General features: G+C 44.9%; 1 protein-coding gene across 1 annotated transcript in view; it reads right to left on the bottom strand.

Annotated features, from left to right (window-relative positions):
• Positions 1 to 26551, bottom strand: part of LOC126260759 (uncharacterized) — a 1547391-nt gene that overhangs the window by 1262619 nt on the left and 258221 nt on the right. Inside the window, exons 14-17 of the mRNA XM_049958097.1 lie at positions 24752 to 24878; positions 24488 to 24700; positions 17910 to 18295; positions 3123 to 3465 (exon numbers count right to left, since the gene is read on the bottom strand). Of these exons, the coding sequence (XP_049814054.1) occupies positions 3123 to 3465; positions 17910 to 18295; positions 24488 to 24700; positions 24752 to 24878 (1069 nt within the window). The remainder of the gene's footprint in view (positions 1 to 3122; positions 3466 to 17909; positions 18296 to 24487; positions 24701 to 24751; positions 24879 to 26551) is intronic.

The raw sequence follows: 26551 nt of genomic DNA, 5'->3' as shown, positions 1-26551 counted from the left end.
GTGGCGGTGCATAATGCAGCTGTCCAGCATCCTCTCTCCACGGTGTCTCCACACCGCCCCATACCATAATACCCGGTGCAAGACTAGTGTGGCGGTGCATAATGCAGCTGTCCAGCATCCTCTCTCCACGGTGTCTCCACACCGCCCCATACCATAATACCCGGTGCAAGACTAGTGTGGCGGTGCATAATGCAGCTGTCCAGCATCCTCTCTCCACGGTGTCTCCACACTCGAATCCGACCATCGTGGTGCTGCAGACAGAAGCGTGCCTCGTCAGTAAAGACAACGTCATTCCATTCTGCCGTCCACATCCGTCTGTCATCACACCATTGGCGACGGAGACGTCTGTGGTTCTGCGTCAATGGTAGACGAAGCAATGGACGTCTTGCGGACAGACCACTCTGCTGTAAACGGCGTCGAATGGTACGCGCAGACACTGGATGATGCGTTACAGACGCAATGTGCTGTGCTATGGTTCGGGATGTCACTGAGCGATCCGTCACTGCCATGCGCACAATTTGCCTATCAGCACGTGCAGTGGTGCACCGAGGTGAATTCGATCGACCACGTCGGTCCGTCGTACCCTCCCGCATCCAGCGGTCACATATCCGCATTACAGTTGTTTGGTTTCGTCCAACACGACTAGCGATTTCTCTGTATGATAATCCACAATCTCGGTAAGCCACTATCCTTCCTCTGTCGAACTCGGATACTTGATCAAACGATGTTCGCTGTTGTCTACGAGGCATAACTGATCGTCTTGTGAAACAACCACAAGGTAAACACACGTGCCGAACGTACACTCGTCGAAATCGCCAAGCCTTAAATGGCGCTATGAGGTGGCGCCACAGGCGCGCGTGATGTGCGTCTGCGCTGAAATTCTAATCAGTTGCATATCTCATCGCTGCAAACCCATGGTGTAAATTTCACTTGATTCGGATGCTTCCTTCAGGGTGTTGCATTTACGGTGGCCAGCAGTGTAGTTTTAAAACGCAACAATGGGAAGTGGTAGCTGGAGGTTTTGCTTCACCCTCTTCACGACAGAAAGCGAGTGTTCTGGCACTCCTTGTACTTTAGACGGGCCCAGATAAGAACGCCTTTTCGGTCATAAAATGCGGCAGTGTTCCGGACGCAGCCAGCAGTAGATGCACTGGGGCGCGGGGGTTGGTGGTCCCACACAGCTGTGTGACAGCACAGTTTCCCAGAGACGGCGGACGGAGTATCTGGAGAAGCCTTCAAAAGATAAGCTCTCGAAATTTTTTGCGGGCTTTGGTTACGCTTCTGATACTTCACAACAGAATGGCCTAAAGAGATAAAGGCCCAGTAGATGCCAGCTCACAAGGTGAAGTTGAGAGCGTAATTGCCATGGATAGAATTAAGGTTGGACTGAGTAATACTCAAATTTTCTGTCCCGATACGTATTCGATGTTACTGCAGTATGGCCATGAAACGGGGCTAGAGTCTCTGACGATTGTCTTAGCAGAGCAAGTCCAAAGTGAACCACTTGTAGCGACCGATTCGGTACCTACTAGCCTTGATGATACTCGGGCAATGATAGATTCCCTAGAGGAGCAACTGACTCGAAACGTAGAGGTGAATGGGCAAAACGTTATATTGTTGTCGTTAATCGACACATTAAAAATATGTGTGTGGATTCTTATGGGACTTAACTGCTAGGGTCCTCAGTCCTTAAGCTTACACACTACTTAACCTAAATTATCCTAAGGACAGACACACACACCCATGCCCGAGGGAGGACTCCTCCGCCGGGACCAGTCGCACAGTCCGTGACTGCAGCGCCCAACACTGCTCGGCTAATCCCGCTCGGCTAATCCCGCGCGGCGACACATTAAACAATCGTAAGTCTGAGTTGCAAAAGGTGAGGGGTAAGATAAATGACAATATCGATAAGGTAAACTCCAGTCTAAAAACTGATTATAAAACAGAGAACAAAGAGATTGAAAAAAAAATTCCAGGGTAATGTTACAACTGAGATTGGTAGTAAAGAATGACATTGAAAACCAGTTTGCTTGATATAGAGAACAACTCGACCTGGAAGTTAATTCATAGTTGACAAAGACTGTTTCAAAGGCAGACAGGGATATCAATACAAAGCAAAAAGCAATTGGCGTCAAAGGTGCTACATTAACTTAAATTAAAACTCTGGAGGGAATGCAACATGTTTCAATGTAAAGCAGTTCGTTTATGGAGTAGAAATTTCCATTCCATAGACACTTTATAATTATGTGATGAGTGTCTGAAAACTATTCCATTCTGTATGGGAGTGTTCGAAAAATGCAACAGTACATAATCTGACAATAGCATGTATAGAAGCAAGCAGAGAAAACTCTGAATCTTTTATAAATTTCTCACTTAAGTATTTTGTGAAATATGTGACTAATTATTTAAAATGTATTACAAGACATGCAAGAATGTAAAATTTGTATTTGTGTTTGGTGTGAGGGTTCCAGCTCTACAGTTTCCAATAACAGCTCATTTCTTATACAGAGTGCACTGAATTTTGTAATGGTTGTTATTGCACTGTATCAGGACACGATTTTGTTACAGATGCATGTATGTCTTGTTTAATATTATGTTGTTTTTTTTTTTTTAATTCCAGAACTACTCTTTTTCTAACAACTTTTAAATTTAGCACTTTGGTATAGATATTTTTTACCAATTACATATTTCCATCATTGTTTACATTAATATTATGGTGTATATGTTCCTTGTACATATGTACTCCTCCCACAATGAGAATTTTTCCAGTCTGCATTTTCCATTCGCAAAAGGTACTCAAGTAACTCTTCCTCAGTAACAACACTGCACAACACATTATAGTGCTTCACCAACTACACACCTTGTTGCTCCACATCAGAGAGTGACTATGTTTCAGGATTAATCGAAACACATTTGACTGAATTAAAGGGTTATATTGCAGTGATGAATGATGTCATAAGAAAAATGTTATTGGTGCATTTCTGATTGGTGAACTTACAGATAACAGCACACATCCTCGAGAGTGGATCCCGTCCAGTGCGCAGCATAAAAAGAAAGATGCCCTTCACTACGGGAACAGGACGGTGGACAGAGAATTGCTCGGCTTGTGGGACGGCGCGTACCTGTTGCTGGAGCAGCTGGCTGAGCTGCCTGACGGGCTGCGCGACCGTCTCCAGGATGGAGGCGCTGGTGCGCTCCAGCAGCGAGTGGTCGTCCTCCTCGGCCATGACGGCGCGCTGCTGCTCCACCAGCTGCAGGCCGCGGCGCAGCTCCTGCACCGGCTGCGCCAGCTGCTCCACTGCCAGCTGCTCTGACTGCTCCAGGCCGCGCCGCAGCTGCTCCACCGGCTGCGACAGCGTCTCCAGCACAGACAGGCTGGTGCGCGCCAGCTGCGGCTCCGACGCCGACTCGGACCGCACCTGCTCCTCCACCGCGGCCAGTCCGCGCTGGATCTCCTGCAGCGACCTGATACACACCCACACCAGTCACAGTTATACTTCACACTGTAGCTAGGTTAATGTGCCGTACTTATAGCGTCAATTCCAAATAATGTACTACATACTGACTAAACCAGAGGTTGTACAGAGTTTTAGGGAGAGCATAAGGGAACAATTGACAGGAATGGGGGAAAGAAATACAGTAGAAGAAGAATTGGTAGCTTTGAGGGATGAAGTAGTGAAGGCAGCAGAGGATCAAGTAGGTAAAAAGACGAGCGCTAGTACAAATCCTTGGGTAACAGAAGAAATATTTAATTTAATTGATGAAAGGAGAAAATATAAAAATGCAGTAAATGAAGCAGGCAAAAAGGAATACAAATATCTCAAAAATGAGATCGACAGGAAGTGCAAAATGGCTAAGCAGCGATGGCTAGAGGACAAGTAAGGATGTAGAGGCTTGTCTCACTAGGGGCAAGATAGAGACTGCCTATAGGAAAATTAAAGAGACCTTTGGAGAAAAGAGAACGACTTGCATGAATATCAAGAGCTCGGATGGAAACCCAGTTATAAGCAAAGAAGGGAAAGCAGAAAGGTGAAAGGAGTATATAGAGGGTCTATACAAGGGCGTTGTACTTGAGGACAATATTGTGGAAATGGAAGAGGATGTAGATGAAGATGAAATGGGAAATACGATACTGCGTGAAGAGTTTGACAGAGCACTGAAAGACCTAAGTCGAAACAAGGCCCCAGGAGTAGACAACATTCCATTAGAACTACTGACAGCCTTGGGAGAGCCAGACCTAACAAAACTCTACCATCTAGTGAGCAAGATGTATGAGACAGGCGAAATACCCCCAGACTTCAAGAAGAACATAATAATTCCAATCCCAAAGAAAGCAGGTGTTGACAGATGTGAAAATTACCGAACTATCAGTTTAATAAGTCACAGCTGCAAAATACTAACGTGAAGTAAAGTAGTAAAGGAGTTTTGCTATTTGCGGAGCAAAATAACTGATGATGGTCGAAGTAGAGAGGATATAAAATGTAGACTGGTAATGGCAAGGAAAGCGTTGCTGAAGAAAAGAAATTTGTTAACATCGAGTATAGATTTAAGTGTCAGGAAGTCGTTTCTGAAAGTATTTGTATGGAGTGTAGCCATGTATGGAACTGATACATGGAAGATAATAGTTTGGACAAGAAGAGAATAGAAGCCTTCGCAATGTGGTGCTACAGAAGAATGCTGAAGATTAGATGCGTAGATAAAATAACTAATGAGGAGGTATTGAACAGAATTGGGGAGAAGAGGAGTTTGTGGCACTACTTGACTAGAAGAAGGGATCGGTTTGTAGCTGGATATCAGTGTGCATGTCAGAGTTCCAGAAGAAATTGAGAAATGGAGGAAACTGTCAGGTGGGAGAGCAGCCTGCGGAGGAGTGACCCACATTAACTGTAGACAACCGAAATGCGACTGACTATAGGCAAGACAACAGAGGCATCAAGGGATCACCAATTTAGTATTAGAGGGCAGCGTGGAGGGTAAAAATCGTAGGGGGAGACTAAGAGATGAATACACAAAGCAGATTCAGAAGGATGTAGGTTGCACTAGGCAGTGGGAGATGAAGAAGCTTGCACAGGATAGAGTAGCATGGAGAGCTGCATCAAACCAGTCTCAGGACTGAAGACCACAACAACAACAGCAATCTCATACAGTGAATTACACACTCTGACATTACAAATCCCATCTCATAGCTAATTACATCCCACATCCGCTAAGTTGTGTGATATCGCCTGATTTAGAGGTAGCCAGTGGATTTGTAGCTGCAGTATTCATGGGTAGTTGGATATCAGTGTGCATGTCAGAGTTCCAGAAGAAATTGAGAAATGGAGGAAACTGTCAGGTGGGAGAGCAGCCTGCGGAGGAGTGACCCACATTAACTGTAGACAACCGAAATGCGACAGACTGTAGGCAAGACAACAGACCAGGACAAGTGCAAGCAACTTGGACAACAACGACATGCTACACAAAGCGGTCACCATGACAATGACAACAAGGCCAAGGGCAGTGAAGAGACAAATCCGAGACGCAACTGGAGAGAGTGACTGGTGACGAGCAAGGTAATTATCGAGCAGTCCTAGTACGACGAAGTTGGATCGGAAACTGTCAAGCAAATGCACTGAACCGACTGACTGTGCACTGTGCAGCCACCGATGCACCAGCTGCACGGAATGCTGGTGTTCGTCGTACACACGTGGCGTGAGACAGTGGCGCCCTCACTATGCCGGCACAGCGCTGCGCAGCTGTGGTCCCCTGTCAGTCCATTTCTTTTGACAGCCATTCAAGCCCTGTGACACCTGATGCCAGAGTACTCATGGAAGAAATTTCGTTGTCGATACACTATGTGATCAAAAGTATCTGGACTCACAAATCATTGCTTCACAAATGCTGCTTTATGACAGGTAGCATTGTCACGCTGTCACGAAATATCGTCATCCTGGACTGTTGCTCTACTGTGTGCATTGCACAATGCCATAAAATTTGTTAGTACCCTTCTGCATTTAACGTTTCCTTAAGCACACTGAGGGAACTGCACCTTAACAACTAAAAACATCTACACCGAAACGCTACCACCTCTGTACCTTGCAGCTAGCACTACACGTGATGGCAGATAATGTTCTCCAGGCATTTGCACAAAGCAAAACACTTCCATCCGGTGTCCATGGGCTATAGCGTGATTCGTCACTCCATATCACTCGTTTCCAGTCATTCACTATTCGGTGGTGCTCTTTCCATTCACTATTCGGTGGTGCTCTTTACACCGACAAAAGCCTCGCTTATCGCTTACTACAGAAATGTCTGACGCGTTCCTTGACCGTTGCACCCCATTATTTTTAACTCCCTACACACTGCCATTGTGCTATCAGCGCTGCTTGTAGCACTTTGGAAAGCAAGTGATTCCCTCCTGTGATTTCATCCTATTTTGCACATCCACCCTTCGCAATGCTCGACGTTCCCTGCCTTCTGGTCTTGACCTAGCTATGGTTGTTCCTTCGCATTTCCACTTCACAATCACATCAACAATTTTTGACCTGGTGTGCTTCAGAAGGGTTGAAATCTGCCCGACTATTTATTACCCACATGGCATCCATTCATTAGTCCACATTCGTCAACCAATTCTGCTGTTACTGCTTGTCTACTGACACCACATTACTCCACGCCTCGTTTTATAATGCCGAGTCTGTCTCCCGCGTTGTCCAGCGGTCAATTCAGCATTATATACGGTGTCCTGATACTTCTGATCACATATTGTATCTACGATCCCGCCGAGGTTTTCATAAGTACCGGATTGACTGCAACCATTAGATCTATTCGAAATCGACTATTTCAAGATTAAAACTGGTTTGTAAACTATAACGTAAAATTCTATGCAGTAAAAGTTGCTTGTGATGTAACGTAACAGGCAGTTTCTGTCATTATATAAAATTGCTTGAAACTGCACATCTCCTTCCATAACAACTATTTCGCTTATCATTTACTATTTCATCTTTTTTCGTGGGGTTGAACATTTCAACATTGGTTTCCCTTTTAGAAATTAATCTTAACTTCACTAACTTGTATTGGAAGTCAGAGGCACCTCTTATTCATAGTTACTTAACAGGTTAACGGGGGACAGTTTCCATGAACCAATCCTGCTAAGCGTTAGATGAGAACACAGTTCATCTTAATTTTTAATTTTTTTTGGAAAGCCTTTTGGAGTAATTGATTTATTTAAGTCGTAGCATACTTGAATTGTCATAACTAGTTTTACTTAAAAGACTATGTTTTAAACACTATCAGCTAATTAAAACAGCAATAAATATACATATTATAATTTGCTTAATCAAAGCCTCTGATCAAACAAAATCGTTTGATACTATTACAATAACATTGTACTTGATCTTAATTTTGGCATTTTTCTGGTAATTTTTGATCTTCTCGTTTCAGCCGTTTCAAACCTTGTCATCCCAGATCAATCAGTATACTATAAACACGATATGCATCCGAATAATAGCGACAGTTTATGATGGTCTCCCAGTACCATTTGGATGAAATGAATTCTCTGTATGACTGGCCATCAGAATAACTCGAAATGACATGAAACTCAATTTGATTCATAATGGGCGTCGTAATTATGAAGTTGGGCGTGTTCGAAGCCAAAGGAATGACGTCACAAGCCACTAGAATAAAAGTAGCAGCGTTATCTGAAAGGGGACACTCGGCACTTGGGCAGCAGTAGTGGCGGTGTTGATACGATGCCGACGTGAGCAGCTAGCTAACGTTTCGACAGCTACAGATTTCTTTCCAAGATGGCGCTGCTTCGTTTACGTCTAGTTTGAAGGTTACAACACTGATGCAACGAGATACATCAGTTTATCGCAGTCGTGTTAACGTTTATTGTACTGAGCAACAATAAACAAACATTACGCAAAGTTTTTGTTGGTTATTTATAAAATTTAAAAAAGAGACAATCAAAATCTGAAGCAGTGGACCTGACGGTTGAAAAATCAACGGCTAGAAGATAAGTATATCCAGGGGAACTGTCGATCTGGCAGTCTAATGGCTTGTTCTAAACCAAACAAGTATTTGGCCAGTGAGAGTCGGTGTACAATTCCTGATTACCACTGTCCCATGTTAAACTCTAAAGCTCTTCACAGCATCCCATGAGCTGGGGGCATCTGACGGCGTTGATAGTGATCTGTCCGAGATGATGTTTGACCTGAGCGTGCTACGTGCTTGCACTGGGTTTCATCCTCGCCCTGCTGCCCTCGCAATAACCAACAGGACGAATATGACGCTAAACTTGACCACACGGGCGATCATTGAAATTTTTCCGGGGGGGGGGGGGGAATCACAAGGTTCTAAAATTGTAATTATTTATAAAAATACATTTTATAGGCGACACAAAAATTATATACTAGAAACCTGGTGATTAACCGTTCAGTATACGAATAAAAGCTCTGTACTTCAGATTTCAGCCTGGGGGGTTGGGTGGAAATTGCCCCCAGTCGCCCCTCACCCTTTCTCGGTTCGGGACGCCTATGTGCACCCATCGCACGATAGAAAAACTTTAGAGCTTTTCCAATCAGGCGACTTACCAATTCCGTGGGGATCTAGCAGCCAGCGAAGTTAGTCATGTTTACTTTTACTAGCTACCTACAGGACACCAATGCAACGGCACTCGCGGCCTTTGTGGTACTCTGCAATTAAGAGACTGACGCCAAAAAATGCAGTACAGAAACATAAGCTAAGAAATTACTAATAATGAAATTAGTGACTAAGAACCGACGGAAGACATACACAATGGTGAAATCTAATATCATATAAGTAGGTGGACAACCCATTACTGTTCAACTATGCCATTAGCGATAAATTCAGGGACACTGTAACAAAATGGAACGACTATGAAAACTCTAATCGTAGGAAAGGCAGACGCAACGTTGATATTGGTTGGAAGAATGTTAAGGTAACGTAATTCACCCACGAAAGATCTGGCTTACAACACAGTGGTTCTATCTAACCACTTTTAAAAGTTACTGTTCGGTGCAGGACCATTTCTAGGTAGAATTAATACAGAAAGTAGAGGAGACCCTAGGAAGAGCTGCACGTTATGCGTTTGTTCAGCAACTATTGAAGCGTTACCAAGATGCTAATCAAAGTTCGATGTGAGAACCTTTAAGAAAGGCATTGTGGATCATGGCTAGGTTTGCTCTTAAAAGAGGGAGAGTTTACTTTCTAGTTATAATCGGGCCAAATATTACTCCCTTCTACATGCGTACCACAAAATCATTATGACGCGAAAAGGGAAGAAATTCAAGCTCATAGGCAAATGACAAAAGTTTATTCATCTGATGTACGATTAACAAATGGTACATTTCGAAGCCTAAAACAATTATTTCAAGATGAAACGCTGCAGAATACGGTAGCAGAAAAATTTCACATGGAACTATAGCCTACAGAGAAAAAAAAGTGCAGAAGAGATAGTTTTGCAGACTCAACGTATACACTACGGTGATGTGTTCCTGACGGCCGCTGTGGCCGAGCAGTTCTAGGCGGTACAGTCTGGATTTTGTCTCTACCCCTCTATTTCAGTTTCAGAGTTGTGGCGTTTCCCTCTACTCAGGGCAGGCCGCGGTGGCCTAGTGGTTCTAGGCGCTTCAGTCCGGAACAGCGCAACTGCTACGGTCGCAGGTTCGAATCCTGCCTCGGGCATGAATGTGTGTGATGTCCTTAGGTTAGTTAGGTTTAAGTAGTTCTAAGTTCTAGGGGACTGATGACCTCAGATGTTAAGTCCCATAGTGCTCAGAGCCATTTGAACCATTTTCAACCTCTGATCAGGAACACATCAAATGGTTCAAATTGGTCTGAACACTATGGGACTTAACTTCTGACGTCATCAGTCCCCTAGAACTTAGAACTACGTAAACCTAACTAACCTAAGGACATCACACACATCCATGCCCGAGGCAGGATTCGAACCTGCGACCGTGGCAGTTGCGCTGTTCCGGACTGAAGCGCCTAGAACCACTAGGCCACCGCGGCCTGCCCTGAGTAGAGGGAAACGCCACAACTCTGAAACTAAAATAGAGGGGTAGAGACAAAATCGAAGTTTAATATTTCACAGAATTCGAAATCATCAATGACTAAAAACTGGATCAGTCAAAATACAGATGAGATGAAGAAAGTGAAGCAATGAAATAGGCCACGTAATTATTTAAGTCTGTAGGCTCTTGTGCCGTTTGTCCTTAATGAGAAAATCTGAATTGTTAGTCCACGCCATATTTCTCTTCTAACTTCTAGAACGATGGCGTTTCAACTTATCTGGGACGCTTTTTCGGGATTCTTCTGGTGTCCCGAGGTTGCTGAAGAAGCTCCAAGCACAGGGACCGAAACCTGGAGTAATGCAGAAGCTCGAAGACGATTTCAGCACCATCGGATGAGCAGTTGCTGAAGGAAACGTCATGACATTTGTCTGGTATTATTGGCAGAAGTGATGAAATCAGGATGGGTGGGCGGGGTATGATTTTCACTCTTTCCTTACAGCAGTGCCGTTATCGCTGCGCCACCAGCAGCTAGGAAAGGTGATCAGAGATATTATTTGCTGTATGATTTTAGGCTTTTCCGGCGCATGATACGTTTTACACGTTTTGTCGTGTTCACTGTGGTAGCGTCGTCAAGTGGTGCGATATTTCGGCACGCTGTCAACTGCAGGCGGTTGTGACGACCGATGTCTCCCGCTTGGCGCTGTGTTACAAACCGTATGATGAAAAGTGTCCACGCTTCGCCTTTGTGAAAGCTTGAACTCTGCTGACCAAAGTTTCAATGAGGTGTGTGAACCTCTGAGGAGAATAGCGACACATTATTCAAATGGTTCAAATGGCTCTGAGCACTATGGGACTCAACTGCTGAGGTCATTAGTCCCCTAGAACTTAGAACTAGTTAAACCTAACTAACCTAAGGACATCACAAACATCCATGCCCGAGGCAGGATTCGAACCTGCGACCGTAGCGGTCTTGCGGTTCCAGACTGCAGCGCCTTTAACCGCACGGCCGACACATTATTCCTCAAAGGCCAAACCCAGAGTAGATTGTAATGCTGGACGCTGGGGTAGACGTTCTGACTCATCCCATTGGCTTCAGGTCGGGACTCTGGACAAGCCAGTCCATTTCAGGAAAGTTGTTGTGGTCACAGTCCATTGCCTCAGAGATGCTGCTTTATGACAGGGTGTATTCTGACAGAAAGAATCATCGTCTCCGAAGTGTTTCTCAACTACACATAGTAAATAATGGTGTAAAATGTGTTCGCATTCTTCCGAATTTAGTGTTTGCTTAAGCGCAGTGAGGGTATCACAACACAACCCCGAAAAACGCCCACATACCGTTACACCACCTGCTATGTGCTTCAGCCCAGACACTACATTTGATGGCAGATAACTTCCGCCAGATGTTCTTCAATCCCAAACATTTCCATCGTATTGCCACGGGGTAGGGCGTGATTTGTAATCCAGAATCACTCGTTCCCAGTCATTTATCGCCCATTGGAGTCGCCCTTCGCAGCACCTCAGGCGTCACTCACACTCAGCATTGACTACACAAATGTGTGGCTTATCTGACGTCGATCGACCACAGTGCCCTATTACGGGCGCAGTTCAATAAGTAATGCAACACATTTTTTTCTCGGCCAATTTTGGTTGAAAAAACCGGAAATTTCTTGTGGAATATTTTCAAACATTCCCGCTTCGTCTCGTATAGTTTCATTGACTTCCGACAGGTGGCAGCGCTGTACGGAGCTGTTAAAATGGCGTCTGTAACGGATGTGCGTTGCAAACAACGGGCAGTGATCGAGTTTCTTTTGGCGGAAAACCAGGGCATCTCAGATATTCATAGGCGCTTGCCAAATGTCTACGGTGATCTGGCAGTGGACAAAAGCACGGTGAATCGTTGGGCAAAGCGTATGTCATCATCGCCGCAAGGTCAAGCAAGACTGTCTGATCTCCCGCGTGCGGGACGGCCGTGCACAGCTGTGACTCCTGCAATGGCGGAGCGTGCGAACACACTCGTTCGAGATGATCGACGGATCACCATCAAACAACTCAGTGCTGCACTTGACATCTCTGTTGGTAGTGCTGTCACAATTGTTCACCAGTTGGGATATTCAAAGGTTTGTTCCCGCTGGGTCCCTCGTTGTCTAACTGAACACCATAAACAGCAAAGGAGAACCATCTGTGCGGAATTGCTTGCTCGTCATGTGGCTGAGGGTGACAATTTCTTGTCAAAGATTGTTACAGGCGATGAAACATGGGTTCATCACTTCGAACCTGAAACAAAACGGCAATCAATGGAGTGGCGCCACACCCACTCCCCTACCAAGAAAAAGTTTAAAGCCATATCCTCAGCCGGTAAAGTCATGGTTACAGTCTTCTGGGACGCTGAAGGGGTTATTCTGTTCGATGTCCTTCCCCATGGTCAAACGATCAACTCTGAAGTGTATTGTGCTACTCTTCAGAAATTGAAGAAACGACTTCAGCGTGTTCGTAGGCACAAAAATCTGAACGAACTTCTCCTTCTTCATGACAACGCAAGACCTCACACAAGTCTTCGCACCCGAGAGGAGCTCACAAAACTTCAGTGGACTGTTCTCCCTCATGCACCCTACAGCCCCGATCTCGCACCGTCGGATTTCCATATGTTTGGCCCAATGAAGGACGCAATCCGTGGGACGCACTACGCGGATGATGAAGAAGTTATTGATGCAGTACGACGTTGGCTCCGACATCGACCAGTGGAATGGTACCGTGCAGGCATACAGGCCCTCATTTCAAAGTGGCGTAAGGCCGTAGCATTGAATGGAGATTACGTTGAAAAATAGTGTTGTGTAGCTAAAAGATTGGGGAATAACCTGGTGTATTTCAATGCTGAATAAAACAACCCCTGTTTCAGAAAAAAAATGTGTTGCATTACTTATTGAACTGCCCTCGTATTTTAGCTCCATACGCACAGTCCACCTAACCGGACTGCTGGTAGCACTTCATAATTCGTGAGAGATATCTACTGTTGATTTCATTCGTTTTCACGATTATGCTCGGCGTAACCTGTCTGTCAGGATATGCGATTTGCCTGGCATGCTTTGGTTGTGGCTCTTCCTTCGCATTTCCACTTCACAACCACATCGCCAATACTCGAGTTGGGCAACTTTACGAGTACTGTAATGTCTACATCTACGTCTACGTGGTTACTCTGCAAATCACATGTAAGTGCCTGGCAGAGGGTTCATCGAACCACCTTCACAGTTCTCTATTATTCCAATCTCGTATAGCGCGAGGAAAGAACGAACACCTTGTAAGTAGGCTGTTTAGGTTTTTATGTTGGTAACGCCACATAGCGCTCTGTATGAAAATCACTGACTGTGCTGTGTGCAGTCTGTGGCTGGTTTGCATTGTTGGAATATTTACTATTCTAGTGTTGGGCAGCTGGATGTGAACAGCGCGTAGCGTTGCGCAGTTGGAGGTGCGCCACCAGCAGTGGTGGGTGTGGGAAGAGCGGACGATCTGGACGTGTGTCGGTCAGAAAAACGAAATTTGTAAGGCTGGATGTCATGAACTGATATATATATATATATATATATATATATATATATATATATATATATATATATATATATATATATAATGACTTTTCAACACTAATAAGGTAAATACATTGTTTGTTCTCTATAAAATCTTTCATTTTCTAACTATGTCTATCAGTAGTTAGTGCCTTCAGTAGTTAGAATCCTTTATTTAGCTGCCAGTATCGGCGCTCGCTGTATTGCAGTATTTAGAGTAACGAAGATTTTTGTGAGGTAAGAGATTCATGAAAGGTATAGGTTATTGTTTGTCATGGCCATTCTTTTGTAAGGATTATTGAAAGTCAGATTGCGTTGCGCTAAAAATATTGTGTGTCAGTTTATTGATGATCAGAATAAGTAAAGAGAGAAATGTCTGAGCACGTTCAGTTTTGCTCAGCTGTTTGAAAATCAAATAATGTAAGGGGTTTACCAGCACAGTAGTTCATAAATTCTTCTAATGGGACGTTTCAACCTATATCTTTCCGTACGAGCTCTGATTCCCCTTATTTTATCGTGATGATATTTTTTCACAATGTAGGTCGCTGTCAACAAAATATTTTCTCATTCGGAGGAGAAAGATGGTGATCGGAATTTCGTGAGAAAATTCCGTCGCAACGAAAAGCGCCTTTCTTTTAATGATGTCCAGCCCAAATCCTGTATCATTTCTGTGGCACTCTCTCCCATATTTCGCGATAATACAAAACGTGCTGCCCTTCTTTGAACTTTTTCGATGTACTCCGTCAGTCCTATCTGGTAGGGATCCCACATCGCGCAGCAGTATTCTAAAAGAGGACGGACAAGCGTAGTGTAGGCAGTCTCCTTAGCAGATCTGTTACATTTTCTAAGTGTGCTGCCAATAAAATGCAGTCTTTGGTCAACCTTTCCCACAACATTTTCTATGTTTTCCTTCCAATTTAAGTTGTTCGTAATTGTAATACCTAGGTATTTAGTTTAATTTACGGCTTTTAGATTACACTGATTTATCGTGTAACCGAAGTTTAACGAGTTCCTTTTAGCACTCACGTGGATGACCTCACACTTTTCGTTATTTAGGGTCAACTGCAACTTTTCGCACCATTCATATAAATTTTCTAAATCGTTTCGCTGTTTGTTTTGACCTTCTGATGACTTTATTAGTCGATAAACGACAGCGTCATCTGCAAACAACCTAAGACGGCTGCTCAGATTGTCTCCCAAATCGTTTATATGGATAAGGAACGGCAAAGGGCCTATAACACTACCTTGGGGAACGCCAGAAATCACTTCTGCTTTACTCGATGACTTTCCGTCAGTTACTACGAACTGTGACCTCTTGGACAGGAAATGTCAAATCCAGTCACATAACTGAGACGATATTCCATAAGCACGCGATTGTACTGCGAGCCGCTTGTGTGGTACAGTGTCAAAAGCCTTCCGGAAATCCAGGAATACGGAATCGATCTGAAATCCCTTGTCAATAGCACTCAACACTTCATGTGAATAACGAGCTAGTTGCGTTTCACAGGAACGATGTTTTCTAAACCCATGTTGACTGCGTGTCAAAAGACAGTTTTCTTCGAGGTAATTCATAATGTCCGACACACAATATATGTTCTAAAATCGTGCTGCACATCGACGTTAACGATAGGGGCCTGTAATTTAGTGGATTACTCCTACTACCTTTCTTGGATATTGGTGTGACCTGTGCATCTTTCCAATCTTTGGGTACGGATCTTTCGTCGAGCGAAAGGGGTGTATATGGTTGTTATGTATGGAGCTAATGCATCAACATACTCCGAAAGGAACCTAATTAGCATACAGACCTGGACCAGAAGACTTCCTTTTATTAAGTGATTTAAGTTGCTTCATTACTCCGAGGATATTTACATCTACGTTACTCATGTTGGTACCTGTTCTCGATTCGGAATCTGGACTATTTACTCCGTCTTCTTTTGTGAAGGCATTTCGGAAGGCTGTGTTCAGTAACTCTGTTTTGGCAGCACTGTCTTCGATAGTATCTTCATTGCTATCGCGCAGAGAAGGCACTGACTGTTTCCTGCCGCTAACATACTTCACATACGACAAGAATCTCTTTGGGTTTTCTGCCAGGTTTCGAGACAAAGTTTCGTTGTGAAAACTGTTATAATGGATTTGTTACTCAGGTGATATCCGAAAACTAGACCACGTTCGAAGTCACCGCATTCTCCTGCCCAACCCATTCCGCTATTATATACTATAGGCCATTAAAATTGCTAAACCAAGAAGAAATGCAGATGATAAACGGGTATTCATTGGAGAAATATATTATACTAGAACTGACATGTGATTACATTTTCACGCAATTTGGGTGCATAGATCCTGAGAAGTCAGTACCCAGAACAACCACCTCTGGCCGTAATAACGGCCTTGATACGCCTGGGCATTGAGTCAAACAGAGCTTGGATGGCGTGTACAGGTACAGCTGCTCATGCAGCTTCAACATGATACAACAGTTCATCAAGAATAGTGACTGGCGTATTGTGACGAGCCAGTTGCTCGGCCACCATTGACCATTTCAGTTGGTGAGAGATCTGGAGAATGTGCTGGCCAGGGCAGCAGTCGAACATTTTCTGTATCCAGAAAGGCCCGTACAGGACCTGCAACATGCGGTCGTGCATTATCCTGCTGAAATGCAGGGTTTCGCAGGGATCGAATGAAGGGTAGAGCCACGGGTCATAACACATCTGAAATGTAATGCTCACTGTTCAAAGTGCCGTCAATGCGAACAAGAGGTGACTGAGACGTGTAACCAATGGCACCCCATACCATCACGCCGGGTGATACGCCAGTATGGCGATGACGAATACACGCCTCCAATGTGCGTTCACCGCGATGTCGCCAAACAAGGATGCGACCATCACGATGTTGCAAACACAACTTGGATTCATCCGAAAAAATGACGTTTTGCCATTCGTGCACCCTGGTTCGTCGTCGAGTACACCATCGCAGGCGCTCCTGTCTGTGATGCAGCGTCAAGGGTAACCGCAGCCACGGTCTCCGAGCTGATAGTCCATGCTGCTGCAAACGTCGTCGAACTGTTCGTGCAGATGGTTATTGTCTTGCAAACGTCCCCATCTGTTGACACAGGGATCGAGACGTGGCTGCACGATCCGTTACAGCCATGCGGATAAGATGCCTGTCATCTCGACTGCTAGTGATACGAGGCCGTTGGGATCCAGTGCGGCGTTCTGTATTACCCTCCTGAAACCACCGATTCCATATTCTGCTAACAGTCATTGGATTTCGACCAACGCGAGCAGCAATGTTGTGATACGATAAACCGCAATCGCGATAGGCTACAATCCGACCTTTATCAAAGTCGGAAACGTGATGGTACGCATTTCTTCTCCTTACACGAGGCATCACAACAACGTTTCACCAAGCAACGCCGGTCAACTGCTGTTTGTGTATGAGAAATCGGTTGGAAACTTTCCTCATGTAAGCACGTTGTAGGTGTCTCCACCGGCGCCAACTTTGTGTGAATGCTCTTAAAAGTTAATCATTTGCATATCACAGCATCTTCTTGGTGTCGGTTAAATTCCGCGTCTGTAGCACGTCATCTTCGTGGTGTTGGAATTTTTATGGCCAGTAGTGTAGTTTCACTACCGAGAAAGTACTTTCCGTCTCCTATTCTATTGGGGGGTCGGTCTCCCGTGACATCTAGCAGGCCATTCCGCCTTACACAACAGAGTCCAGTGTCCAGATACTTCTGATCAGACAGTGTAGTTCCCCTCCCTCCGACTGTCTAACACTGGTCCGCGCTACCGGTGGATGGCTCGATTGGCGAGATGGAGACAGAAGAGCGGTCCTCGGCACACAAATCACGGTCCCCCCTCTCTGTGACGCCAGCGCCGGGGTCGGCCGCTGCTGACGCGGCGCCCGCCCTATACAGTCTCGCCAGTGGAGCCGCCCACAGAAACCTGGATGAGACTGGGATAGTGGACAGTGCAGAACAAAAGAAAAATCAATCACCAGGGCAGCCAAGTCAGCTTGCTGAAATGTCGCATTATTTGGACGACGCCACCTGGTTGAATACCCGAGAACTTTTCAGAAACATTATTCTGATAATGATGATGATGACGTTTGGCTAGTGGGGTGCTCAACTGCGCGTTTATCAGCGCCCGTACAAATTCCCAATCTTTACTCAACCCAATCTCGCCACTTTCATAAATGATGATGAAATGATGAGGACAACACAAACACCCAGTAATCTCGAGGCGGGTGAAAATCCCTGACCCCGCCGGGAATCGAACGCGGGAAACATCAATCTGCGCGGAGGAGGGCTGATATCGGCAGCCGGTGTCTGGCCCACCTGGTGAGCTGCTCCATGACGACCGGGTCGGAGACGGCGGCCGGGGGCGGCGCGCCCTCTGCCGGCGTGACGGGCGTGGGCGGCGGGGGCGGCGCCTGCAGCGTGGGCAGGTCGATGTCGAGGGCGCGCTGCTGCTGCTGCTGCTGCTGCTGCTGCTGCTGCTGGCGGCTCTCGACCTCGGTCACGATGGTCGTGGGGATCAGCGGCTCCTCCTCGCGCACCGACTCCACGGACGGCGTCTTGGCGGAGCGGCGGCCGGCCGCGTCGCGCAGCAGCCGCGTCTTCAGCCCGTCGCCCTCCTCCGAGTACGAGTCGTCCTTGGGCGCCTCCATGTCCAGCGACAGCTGCCGCCGGCGCGGCAGCGGCGTCTCTCCGCCAGACACGTCCTGCGAGCACCGACGTCTCATGTTAGCCCAGGAGCACAACTCTACAACACTGCTTAATGGTGCGTCGGCTGTATCGGCCAATTGAGAATTCTTGAGGGAGAAAGTCGCAAAGAGGGGAAGACTAAGAGTGGAAGAACGAGAACGAGGTGATCACGGCAGAAAAGGTGTGAGACAAGCATATATGAGGGTCACTCAAAAAGAAATGCACACTATTTTTCTAAAAATACAGTTTTCATTCTGCATGTGTGGAAGTTACAGTGCGCTTGTTCGCCCACTGCTTGAATACTGCTCACCAGTGTGATCCGTACCAGATAGGGTTGATAGAAGACATAGAGAAGAACCAACGGAGAGCAGCGCGCTTCGTTACAGGGTCATTTAGTAATCGCGAAAGCGTTACGGAGATGATGGATAAACTCCAGTGGAAGAGTCTGCAAGAGAGACGCTCAGTAGCTCGGTACGGGCTTTTGTTGAAGTCTCGAGAACATACCTTCACCGAGGAGTCAAGCTGTGTACTGCTCCCTCCTACGTATATCTCGCGAAGAGACCATGAGGATAAAATCAGACAGATTAGAGCCCACACAGAGGCATACCGACAATCTTTCTTTCCACGAACAATACGAGACTGGAATAGAAGGGAGAACCGATAGAGGTACTCAAGGTACCCTCCACCACACACCGTCACGTGGCTTGCGGAGTATGGACGTAGATGTAGATGTAGATCCTTCCCGCTTGTTTTCAAACTTAGTTCAACCTGTTCCCGTGAGTGCCGCCGTCACAGCATGTCTTCAAGATGGCTGCTACACTTGACGTTCGTCAGAAGCAACGTGCTGTCATAGAATTACTGTGTTGAGACAGTGGGAAACATCCACAAGAGGTTGAAAAAGGCGTATGGAGATGCTGCTGTCGATCGCAGTACAGATAGTCGTTGGGCAAGCAGGTTACCTGATGAAAGCGGGCACAGCAATATTTAGGATTGTCCTCGCAGCGGCAGGCCTCGTACTGCACACACTCCAGACAATTTGCAGAGAGTTAACGATTCGGTGACTGCTGATAAACGCATAACAGTGAACGAATTGTCATGCTACGTTCGGATAGTCGTCGAAGTGTTAGCAGAATACTGAAAGTGTTGGCGCTAAAAAAGGTTTGTGCCAGGTGGGTTCCCAGGATGTTGACAGTGGCTCACAAAGAAACAACAAAAACGGTATGCAGCGAACTTTTGGAACAGTACGAGAATAGTGGAGATGAATTTCTTCGAAGAATTGTGACAGTTGATGAAACATGACTCCATCATTTTCCACCAGAGACGAAGAGGCAATCAATGGAGTGGCATCATGCAAATTCACCTAAGAAAAAAAAATCAAAACAACACCTTCTGCTGGAAAAGTTATGGATACGGTGTTTTTCGATTCCGAAGGACTCTTGCTTGTGGACATCATGCTAAGTGGAACTACCATAAATTCTGTGACGACCCTGAAGAAACTTCAAGCTCGACTGAGTCGTGGTCGACCACATCGGCAAAATTAGGTTGTTTTGCTGTTGCACGTCAATGCCCGGTCACATGTCAGTCAAAAAACCATGGAAGCGACCACAAAACTCGGATGGACAACACTGAAACACCCGCCTTACAGTCCTGACCTGGCTCTATGTGACTATCATCTCTTTGGGAAACTGAAAGACTCTCTTCGTGGAACAAGGTTTGAAGATGATGATTCCCTTGTGCACGCTACCAAACAGTGGCTCTAACAGGTTGGTCCAGAATTTTACCGTGCACGTGTACAGGCGCTGGTTCCAGGATGGCGTAAGACAGTTGAGAGGGATGGAAATTATGTGGAGAAATGAAAATATTGTTCCTAAAGGATGTACCTACATACTGTAAAACTTTCAACCATGTAGAATAAAAGATGGGCTTAAAAAAAGTGTGTGAATTTCTTTTGCATTGACCCTCGTATATAGTCTGTCGTGCGTACTGTTCAATCCATATAACAAAGAAGCAATGACGGGGATAAATGCAAGGTTCAAAGTGGGATTAAAACTCATGGTGATAGGATATCAGTGATAAGATTGGAAGATGCGATTTCGGTCAAAACCAGGAAGAATTACAGGAAGAGCTGACTCGAATTAATAATCTAATAGGCATACACTATGGATTGAGAGTAAAACAGTGCGAAGAAAAAAGTGATGACGAGTGACAGAAGTGAGATTAGCGATAAACTTAACATAAAAATTGGGACCCACAAAGTAAACGAAGTGAAGCAATTCTGCTGGCTTGGATGGAAGGTAGCACATGACTGGCGAAGCAAAGATGACGAAACAATGCACTAGGACAGATACAGAAGACATTCCTGGTTAAAAGAAGCCTATCAGTATGAAACTTCGCCCTCAATTTGAGGAAGTCATTTCTGAGAATGTACATTTGGAGCACAGCATTGTATGGACTATGGTAGAACCGAAAAAGAAGAGAATCGAAGAGGTGGTACAGTACAAGGACGTTGGAAATTATGTGGACTAAGGAATGAGGAGAGTCTTTGCAGAATCGGCAAGAAAAAAGGACACAATGAAAAACATGTGCTAAGACAGCAAAGAATAAAATCCATGGTATCTGAGTAGGCTATAGAGGGTAAAAACTGCATGGAAAGACAGATTGGAAAACTTCCAACAAATAATTGAGGATACTGAGTGCAAACTTCTACCCTCCAGCGCAGACGTTGATACAGGAAGGAAATGCATGCTGCAGTTAATCAAGGCCGTCAGAATACTGATGTCTCAAAATATATTTAAATTAGTTTAAACTGAACTACTTGGAAACGAGTTTAATGTCAGCGCTGTTGATGTCGTTAACGGCTTAGAAATCATAAATAAAACACCTAGAACTTCCAGGTAGTGTACTGATGAAACTTCACAAATGGCTCTGAGCACTATGGGACTCAACTGCTGAGGTTATTAGTCCCCTAGAACTTAGAACTAGTTAAACCCACCTAACCTAAGGACATCACAAACATCCATGCCCGAGGCAGGATTCGAACCTGCGACCGGAGCGGTCTTGCGGTTCCAGACTGCAGCGCCTTTAACCGCACGGCCACTTCGGCCGGCTGAAACTTCACACCTATGTGCGTTACACGTAAGTAAACTCTACCATTGTAACAGGAGCAGTCATGGAATAGTGACCTCTTTTGGAATACCAGAGGGTTTAGTTCTTCGTCCGCTTTTTCTTTCTGCATGTCAATAGATTTTCTTATCATGCTGTAATTACCATTTACAAACTAATTGCTTCTAACCATATGTAAGTTCCTTCTCTTTCGTTTCTGGCCTTTAATATGACCCATCTTTGCTGTGAAAGTAGGCAGACTCAAAACGAACCCAAAAGTATCGTAATTCACTTAATACAGTATACGACTTTAAAATGTTTCGCCAGCTATCCAGGAGGTAATGCCTACCATTCTTCTAGATTTATTCCCATCAGTACCATCATCTTCTTCAGCAATCCAATGTGTACCTCTGGATAAAAGCCACTTTCACACTTTTCCACGTAACAGTCTTCAGTTATATGCTGTCCATGCATGTCTTCTAATGTTATTGACCATTCTCTCTTAATCCAGCACAGTTCCTCTTGGGTCGACCACCATGTCTTAGCCATATTTATGACATTCTCTTCAGTCTTTTCCCTCAGCAATTTCTTTATTTCCCATTCGCTGCTAGTAATTCCCACCATTTATCTCTCCACCTGTCACTAAAGCATCTTCAGTTTCTTAATACGTTCTGCATTAAACGTGCCTGTCTAATTGACATAGGTCAAAACTGTTAACGCCTTTCCAAACTCATTCGAAGTCTAGTCTTGAGTATCCTACTCAGTACATTCAAAACATTCCAGTCCATTTTTACTCTTCCGTTTATTTCTTTCATTGTGCAGCCATTCGCTGTCTTCAACTGCTCTAAATACAAAATCTCATCAACTCGTTCATCTGTTAGCTTGTAAAAGTTTACTTTTGGTATGTTGATAATACAATATGTTGATAATACATTATTTTAGACTTATTAAACTTGATTTCGGACCTGCTTTCAAGAATTCTCTATTACGTTCTCCGTGATGTTGATGTTCGGCTGCACTAGAGGCACTCATTACAATAGTATAGAAGAGCAGGATTTCTTAGATATGTTCAGTTGTGATACATTCTGTCTTCGATTTCCCAGGTCTGTAAACATCCTACACAGGGTGCACAAGACTCTGTCTCATCTGTAGTAGGAATATACCAACATTTTTTATTTGTTTCACAGTTGAAAAAGAAGTCCTCAAGCGACTAGTCCTTATACGCCTTTTCCACTGTAACATAAATGAGCATTGTTCAAAGTGCGAAACCTCCAGACGACTTGAGCTAGCCGTAAATCAATGCTTAAGGCATGTCTTCAGTACCTGACTGATAATATCGGTGCACCTATGGCCAGCTAGGATGGATTAGACCAAAACAACAACATGAATTTCGCATAGTGCTTTTTCTCAGTCATTGCTCCTTCAGTACTTTTGGTACGATATATGACATGTCCGGAGTTCTGGCTGCATTGTGGAATAGTACGAAAGCGTTCTGCAGCCATCTGTCTTAGTTACCACATTGTTGCTGTGATGTTAAGCCCAAATCTTCTTTTCTTCTGTACCATATGCTGTTTTCACAGATCACTGGAAAACCATATTGGTAATCTACATACCTGCATAGTCTGACACGTACCCGACGTGTATTATAAAAATGGATATGTATGTATATGTGTGTGTGTGTGTTTGTTTGTTTGTTTTCCACAACTCCTCGTTAGCCAGTGGAGCGGTTTCAATCAAACTTGGTGCACATATATCTTACAGCCAGGCAGTATTCACTGTTGGGGTAACAACAACCGAGTTATCAAAGGGGTGAGGGTGAAAAAGAAGTGTAGCCCACGACGGTTGTTATTGCCAAACTTTATTAATCCAGTATTTGACAATGAGGGACTTAGCGATTTGCATCTAACTTTACAGATAATTTTAAACGTTTACGAAACTTTTCTTGTTGAAAACCTCTACAAGATGATGAAAGGGGAAAGTTCATCGCTTACTACTTTTCCGCTGTTCTTCCAGTAAAAGTACCGCATGAAACCTGACGTTATAATTTATTACTTCTTTACTACTAACTGTATTCCCAACAAATTTTACAGATGGCGGGCACATATAGCACTGAATGTAAGTGCAAAATTATATCATTGTACGAGACAGTGTTCAGCAGTTATGACGTCATAAACATGAGATACGTGAAGAACTGCCCCATTGTGCATGACGTTTAAGTTTATTGCTTACTTACTTCAAACTTCATTCGCGACACATTTTGCAGACAGTGTCCACATATGCCTCTGAATGTACCTACAAAATTATATCACTGTATGACAGTTAGTGCTAGAGATACGACGCCACAAACATTAAGCACAAAGCCAGAGGCTGCGTATTTGGGGCGTGAACGCTCAGCTATAGGTAAATGTCTTGACGGAGGTGGATTTCTCCGTTAGCGAATCACAAACTGAAAGGTGCATTCTCGTAGAGTGTAGTATACTTACAATTATCATAAGCTCTGCTTTATCTTCTGGATATCTGAATAGTCTCGATATTATATGTTAAAAATGACGAAATTCCTCCAGCTGCCTTCCGCATGGAACACGCCTATCTCACCACTGACTACTAGTGTTTTACGGTTGCTGTCAACAAGTATGGGCCTGAAGATGATGTAACAACATCGAAACTAGTTGCCAGTAAAACCAACACCTTAATACAGCTGGAGGAATTTCGTCATTTTTTAACATATATTATACTAGCTGACGTCCCAAGTCGTCCGTTTCAATTATGGATATACGAAGTCTCGATATTGTCCAAGAGAGCAGTGACTCTTCTATTCCACTTTTATAATCACTCTCTCCTTTTCTTTCCCTCTCCTCCGAATTTTCCAACCTACATGTATTAATAAGTAATCCCATTTATTGACCTGCTAGATTTCTTTTTCTTAGCGTATTACTGGTCCAATGTAGCTGGTAGTATGTTACATCTACGAAATTGGGTTATAACACGACACCTAGTTTAAAGCGGGACGAAGGTGATGGTCAATATAGGTTATGGGAAAATGGGTGTTTGTGTGTCAGTGTGTATTCTTGCCAGGGGTGACTTGTCTGTCGGTCGGTGGCGCTCACCTCGGCGGAGGCGGCGGTGTCGATGGAGCGGCTGCGCTTGCGCAGAGTCCCCTTGCGCAGGATCTGTCCGGGCCGCGCCACGGACGCCTCGCTGGCGGACGACAGGTTCTCGAAGGACTCGCCCTGGCCGCTCTCGACGGAGCGCCGCTTGGGCCGCACCACGCCCGCTTGCGTGGCGCGCTCCTCGGTGGGCGTGGCCGGCGCCGACGCCGCCTCCGCCGCCCCCGCCTCACCCGCAGCGGCCGCAGCCGCCGCCGCGGCCACGTCCACCGCCGGCTTCCCCGCGGCTGCCGCCGGGGGCGAGACGCCGCCGCTGGCGGGTGAGTCGTAGCGCGTGTCGTCCGACAGGCTGTGGAACGTATTGTCGGCGCTCGACGGCTGCTTGTTCGCTCTGCCGGCCGACACACAGATTGCTTTCACAGACGGATAACGCCTTCTTTGCGTGGTACCACACGTTATGGAAAATTTCATCACAACTCACAATATAAACGTAAGAGTACAAGTTGATAGAAAAACATGGTGATCATGACAAGAGGTAAATGACCAGTTACTGAAAAGAACTCAGAATGATTCCAAAGGATGTCACGAAAACATTCACTCTCTTATTGATAACGCAGACTTTCTCGTGGGGAGAGAAGATATACTGGTTGGTCTGAAGCAGGTATACGAGGTGTGGCTAGAAAAAAACCGGACTAGTACTGGTGAAACAATAAAACGAATGCAATAAGGCTGAAAGTCGCGTGGCCTGTCACGTGGCTCTCGCTCCGCCTACTGCTCGAGTTTCATCTGCCTCCTGCACTCAGTCTGCCCGTGGCGTCTGTTTTAAGTAGATGACGTTTTGTCTGTGCGTCGGAAAATGTTGAGTGTACAGAAAGAACAGCGCGTTAACATCAAATTTTGTTTCAAACTAGGAAAATCTGCAAGTGAAACGTTTGTAATGTTACAACAAGTGTACGGCGATGATTGTTTATCGCGAACACAAGTGTTTGAGTGGTTTAAACGATTTAAAGATGGCCGCGAAGACACCAGTGATGACACTCGCACTGGCAGACCATTGTCAGCAAAAACTGATGCAAACATTGAAAAAATCGGTAAACTTGTTCGACACTTTCCTTGTCAACTCCTGTTAACTCAGACACTGCTCTGATTGTTAAACGGCGATCTTGTCGAACAAGTTTACCGATTTTTTCAATGTTTGCATCAGTTTTTGCTCACAATGGTCTGCCAGTGCGAGTGTCATCACTGGTGTCTTCGCGGCCATCTTTAAATCGTTTAAACCACTCAAACACTTGTGTTCGCGATAAACAATCATCGCCGTACACTTGTTGTAACATTACAAACGTTTCACTTGCAGATTTTCCTAGTTTGAAACAAAATTTGATGTTAACGCGCTGTTCTTTCTGTACACTCAACATTTTCCGACGCACAGACAAAACGTCAACTACTTAAAACAGACGCCACGGGCAGACTGAGTGCAGGAGGCAGATGAAACCCGAGCAGTAGGCGGAGCGAGAGTCACGTGACAGGCCACGCGACTTTCAGCCTTATTGCATTCGTTTTATTGTTTCACCAGTACTAGTCCGGTTTTTTTCTAGCCACACCTCGTGTTGGTTGGTCTCTTGTTACACGTAAATCAGGCAACAAATTAGTCAAATTAGATGGCTAAAACATCGAAGTTCCAATGTTTAGTCAGAACAGTTAAAATGAGTATTGAAATGTTGTTTAAGTTACAACCCGTCTACCTCTATCTTTACACTCGACCCAAAGAATTGCAAATGGCTGTGGAACCTTACAATAAGAATGTCAGGCGAACGGAACATACCTGTGTAAGCAACGAACCATTTTTTGTTTGTTTTTTAACCATACCTCATCACTGCTTTTGTTATTTTTGACGCTCTTATTTTTTGTTACGATGAGAAAGCAATTTCGTAGTAGATATCTGCGGTTGAGGCGGAGGTATAAGAGAATGTCTTTCAGAAGTCGCTTTAGGAACGTAGATATTCTTACACTTAGATGTAAAATTGCTTTCCATGTAGACCACGTCCCCACCTGGGGTTCAGAATG

This window comes from Schistocerca nitens, chromosome 5, assembly GCF_023898315.1.
Source record: "Schistocerca nitens isolate TAMUIC-IGC-003100 chromosome 5, iqSchNite1.1, whole genome shotgun sequence".
Classification (NCBI taxonomy): domain Eukaryota; kingdom Metazoa; phylum Arthropoda; class Insecta; order Orthoptera; family Acrididae; genus Schistocerca; species Schistocerca nitens.
Note: the sequence above shows the minus strand (reverse complement) of the source record. Positions and strands in the feature narration are given on the sequence as shown.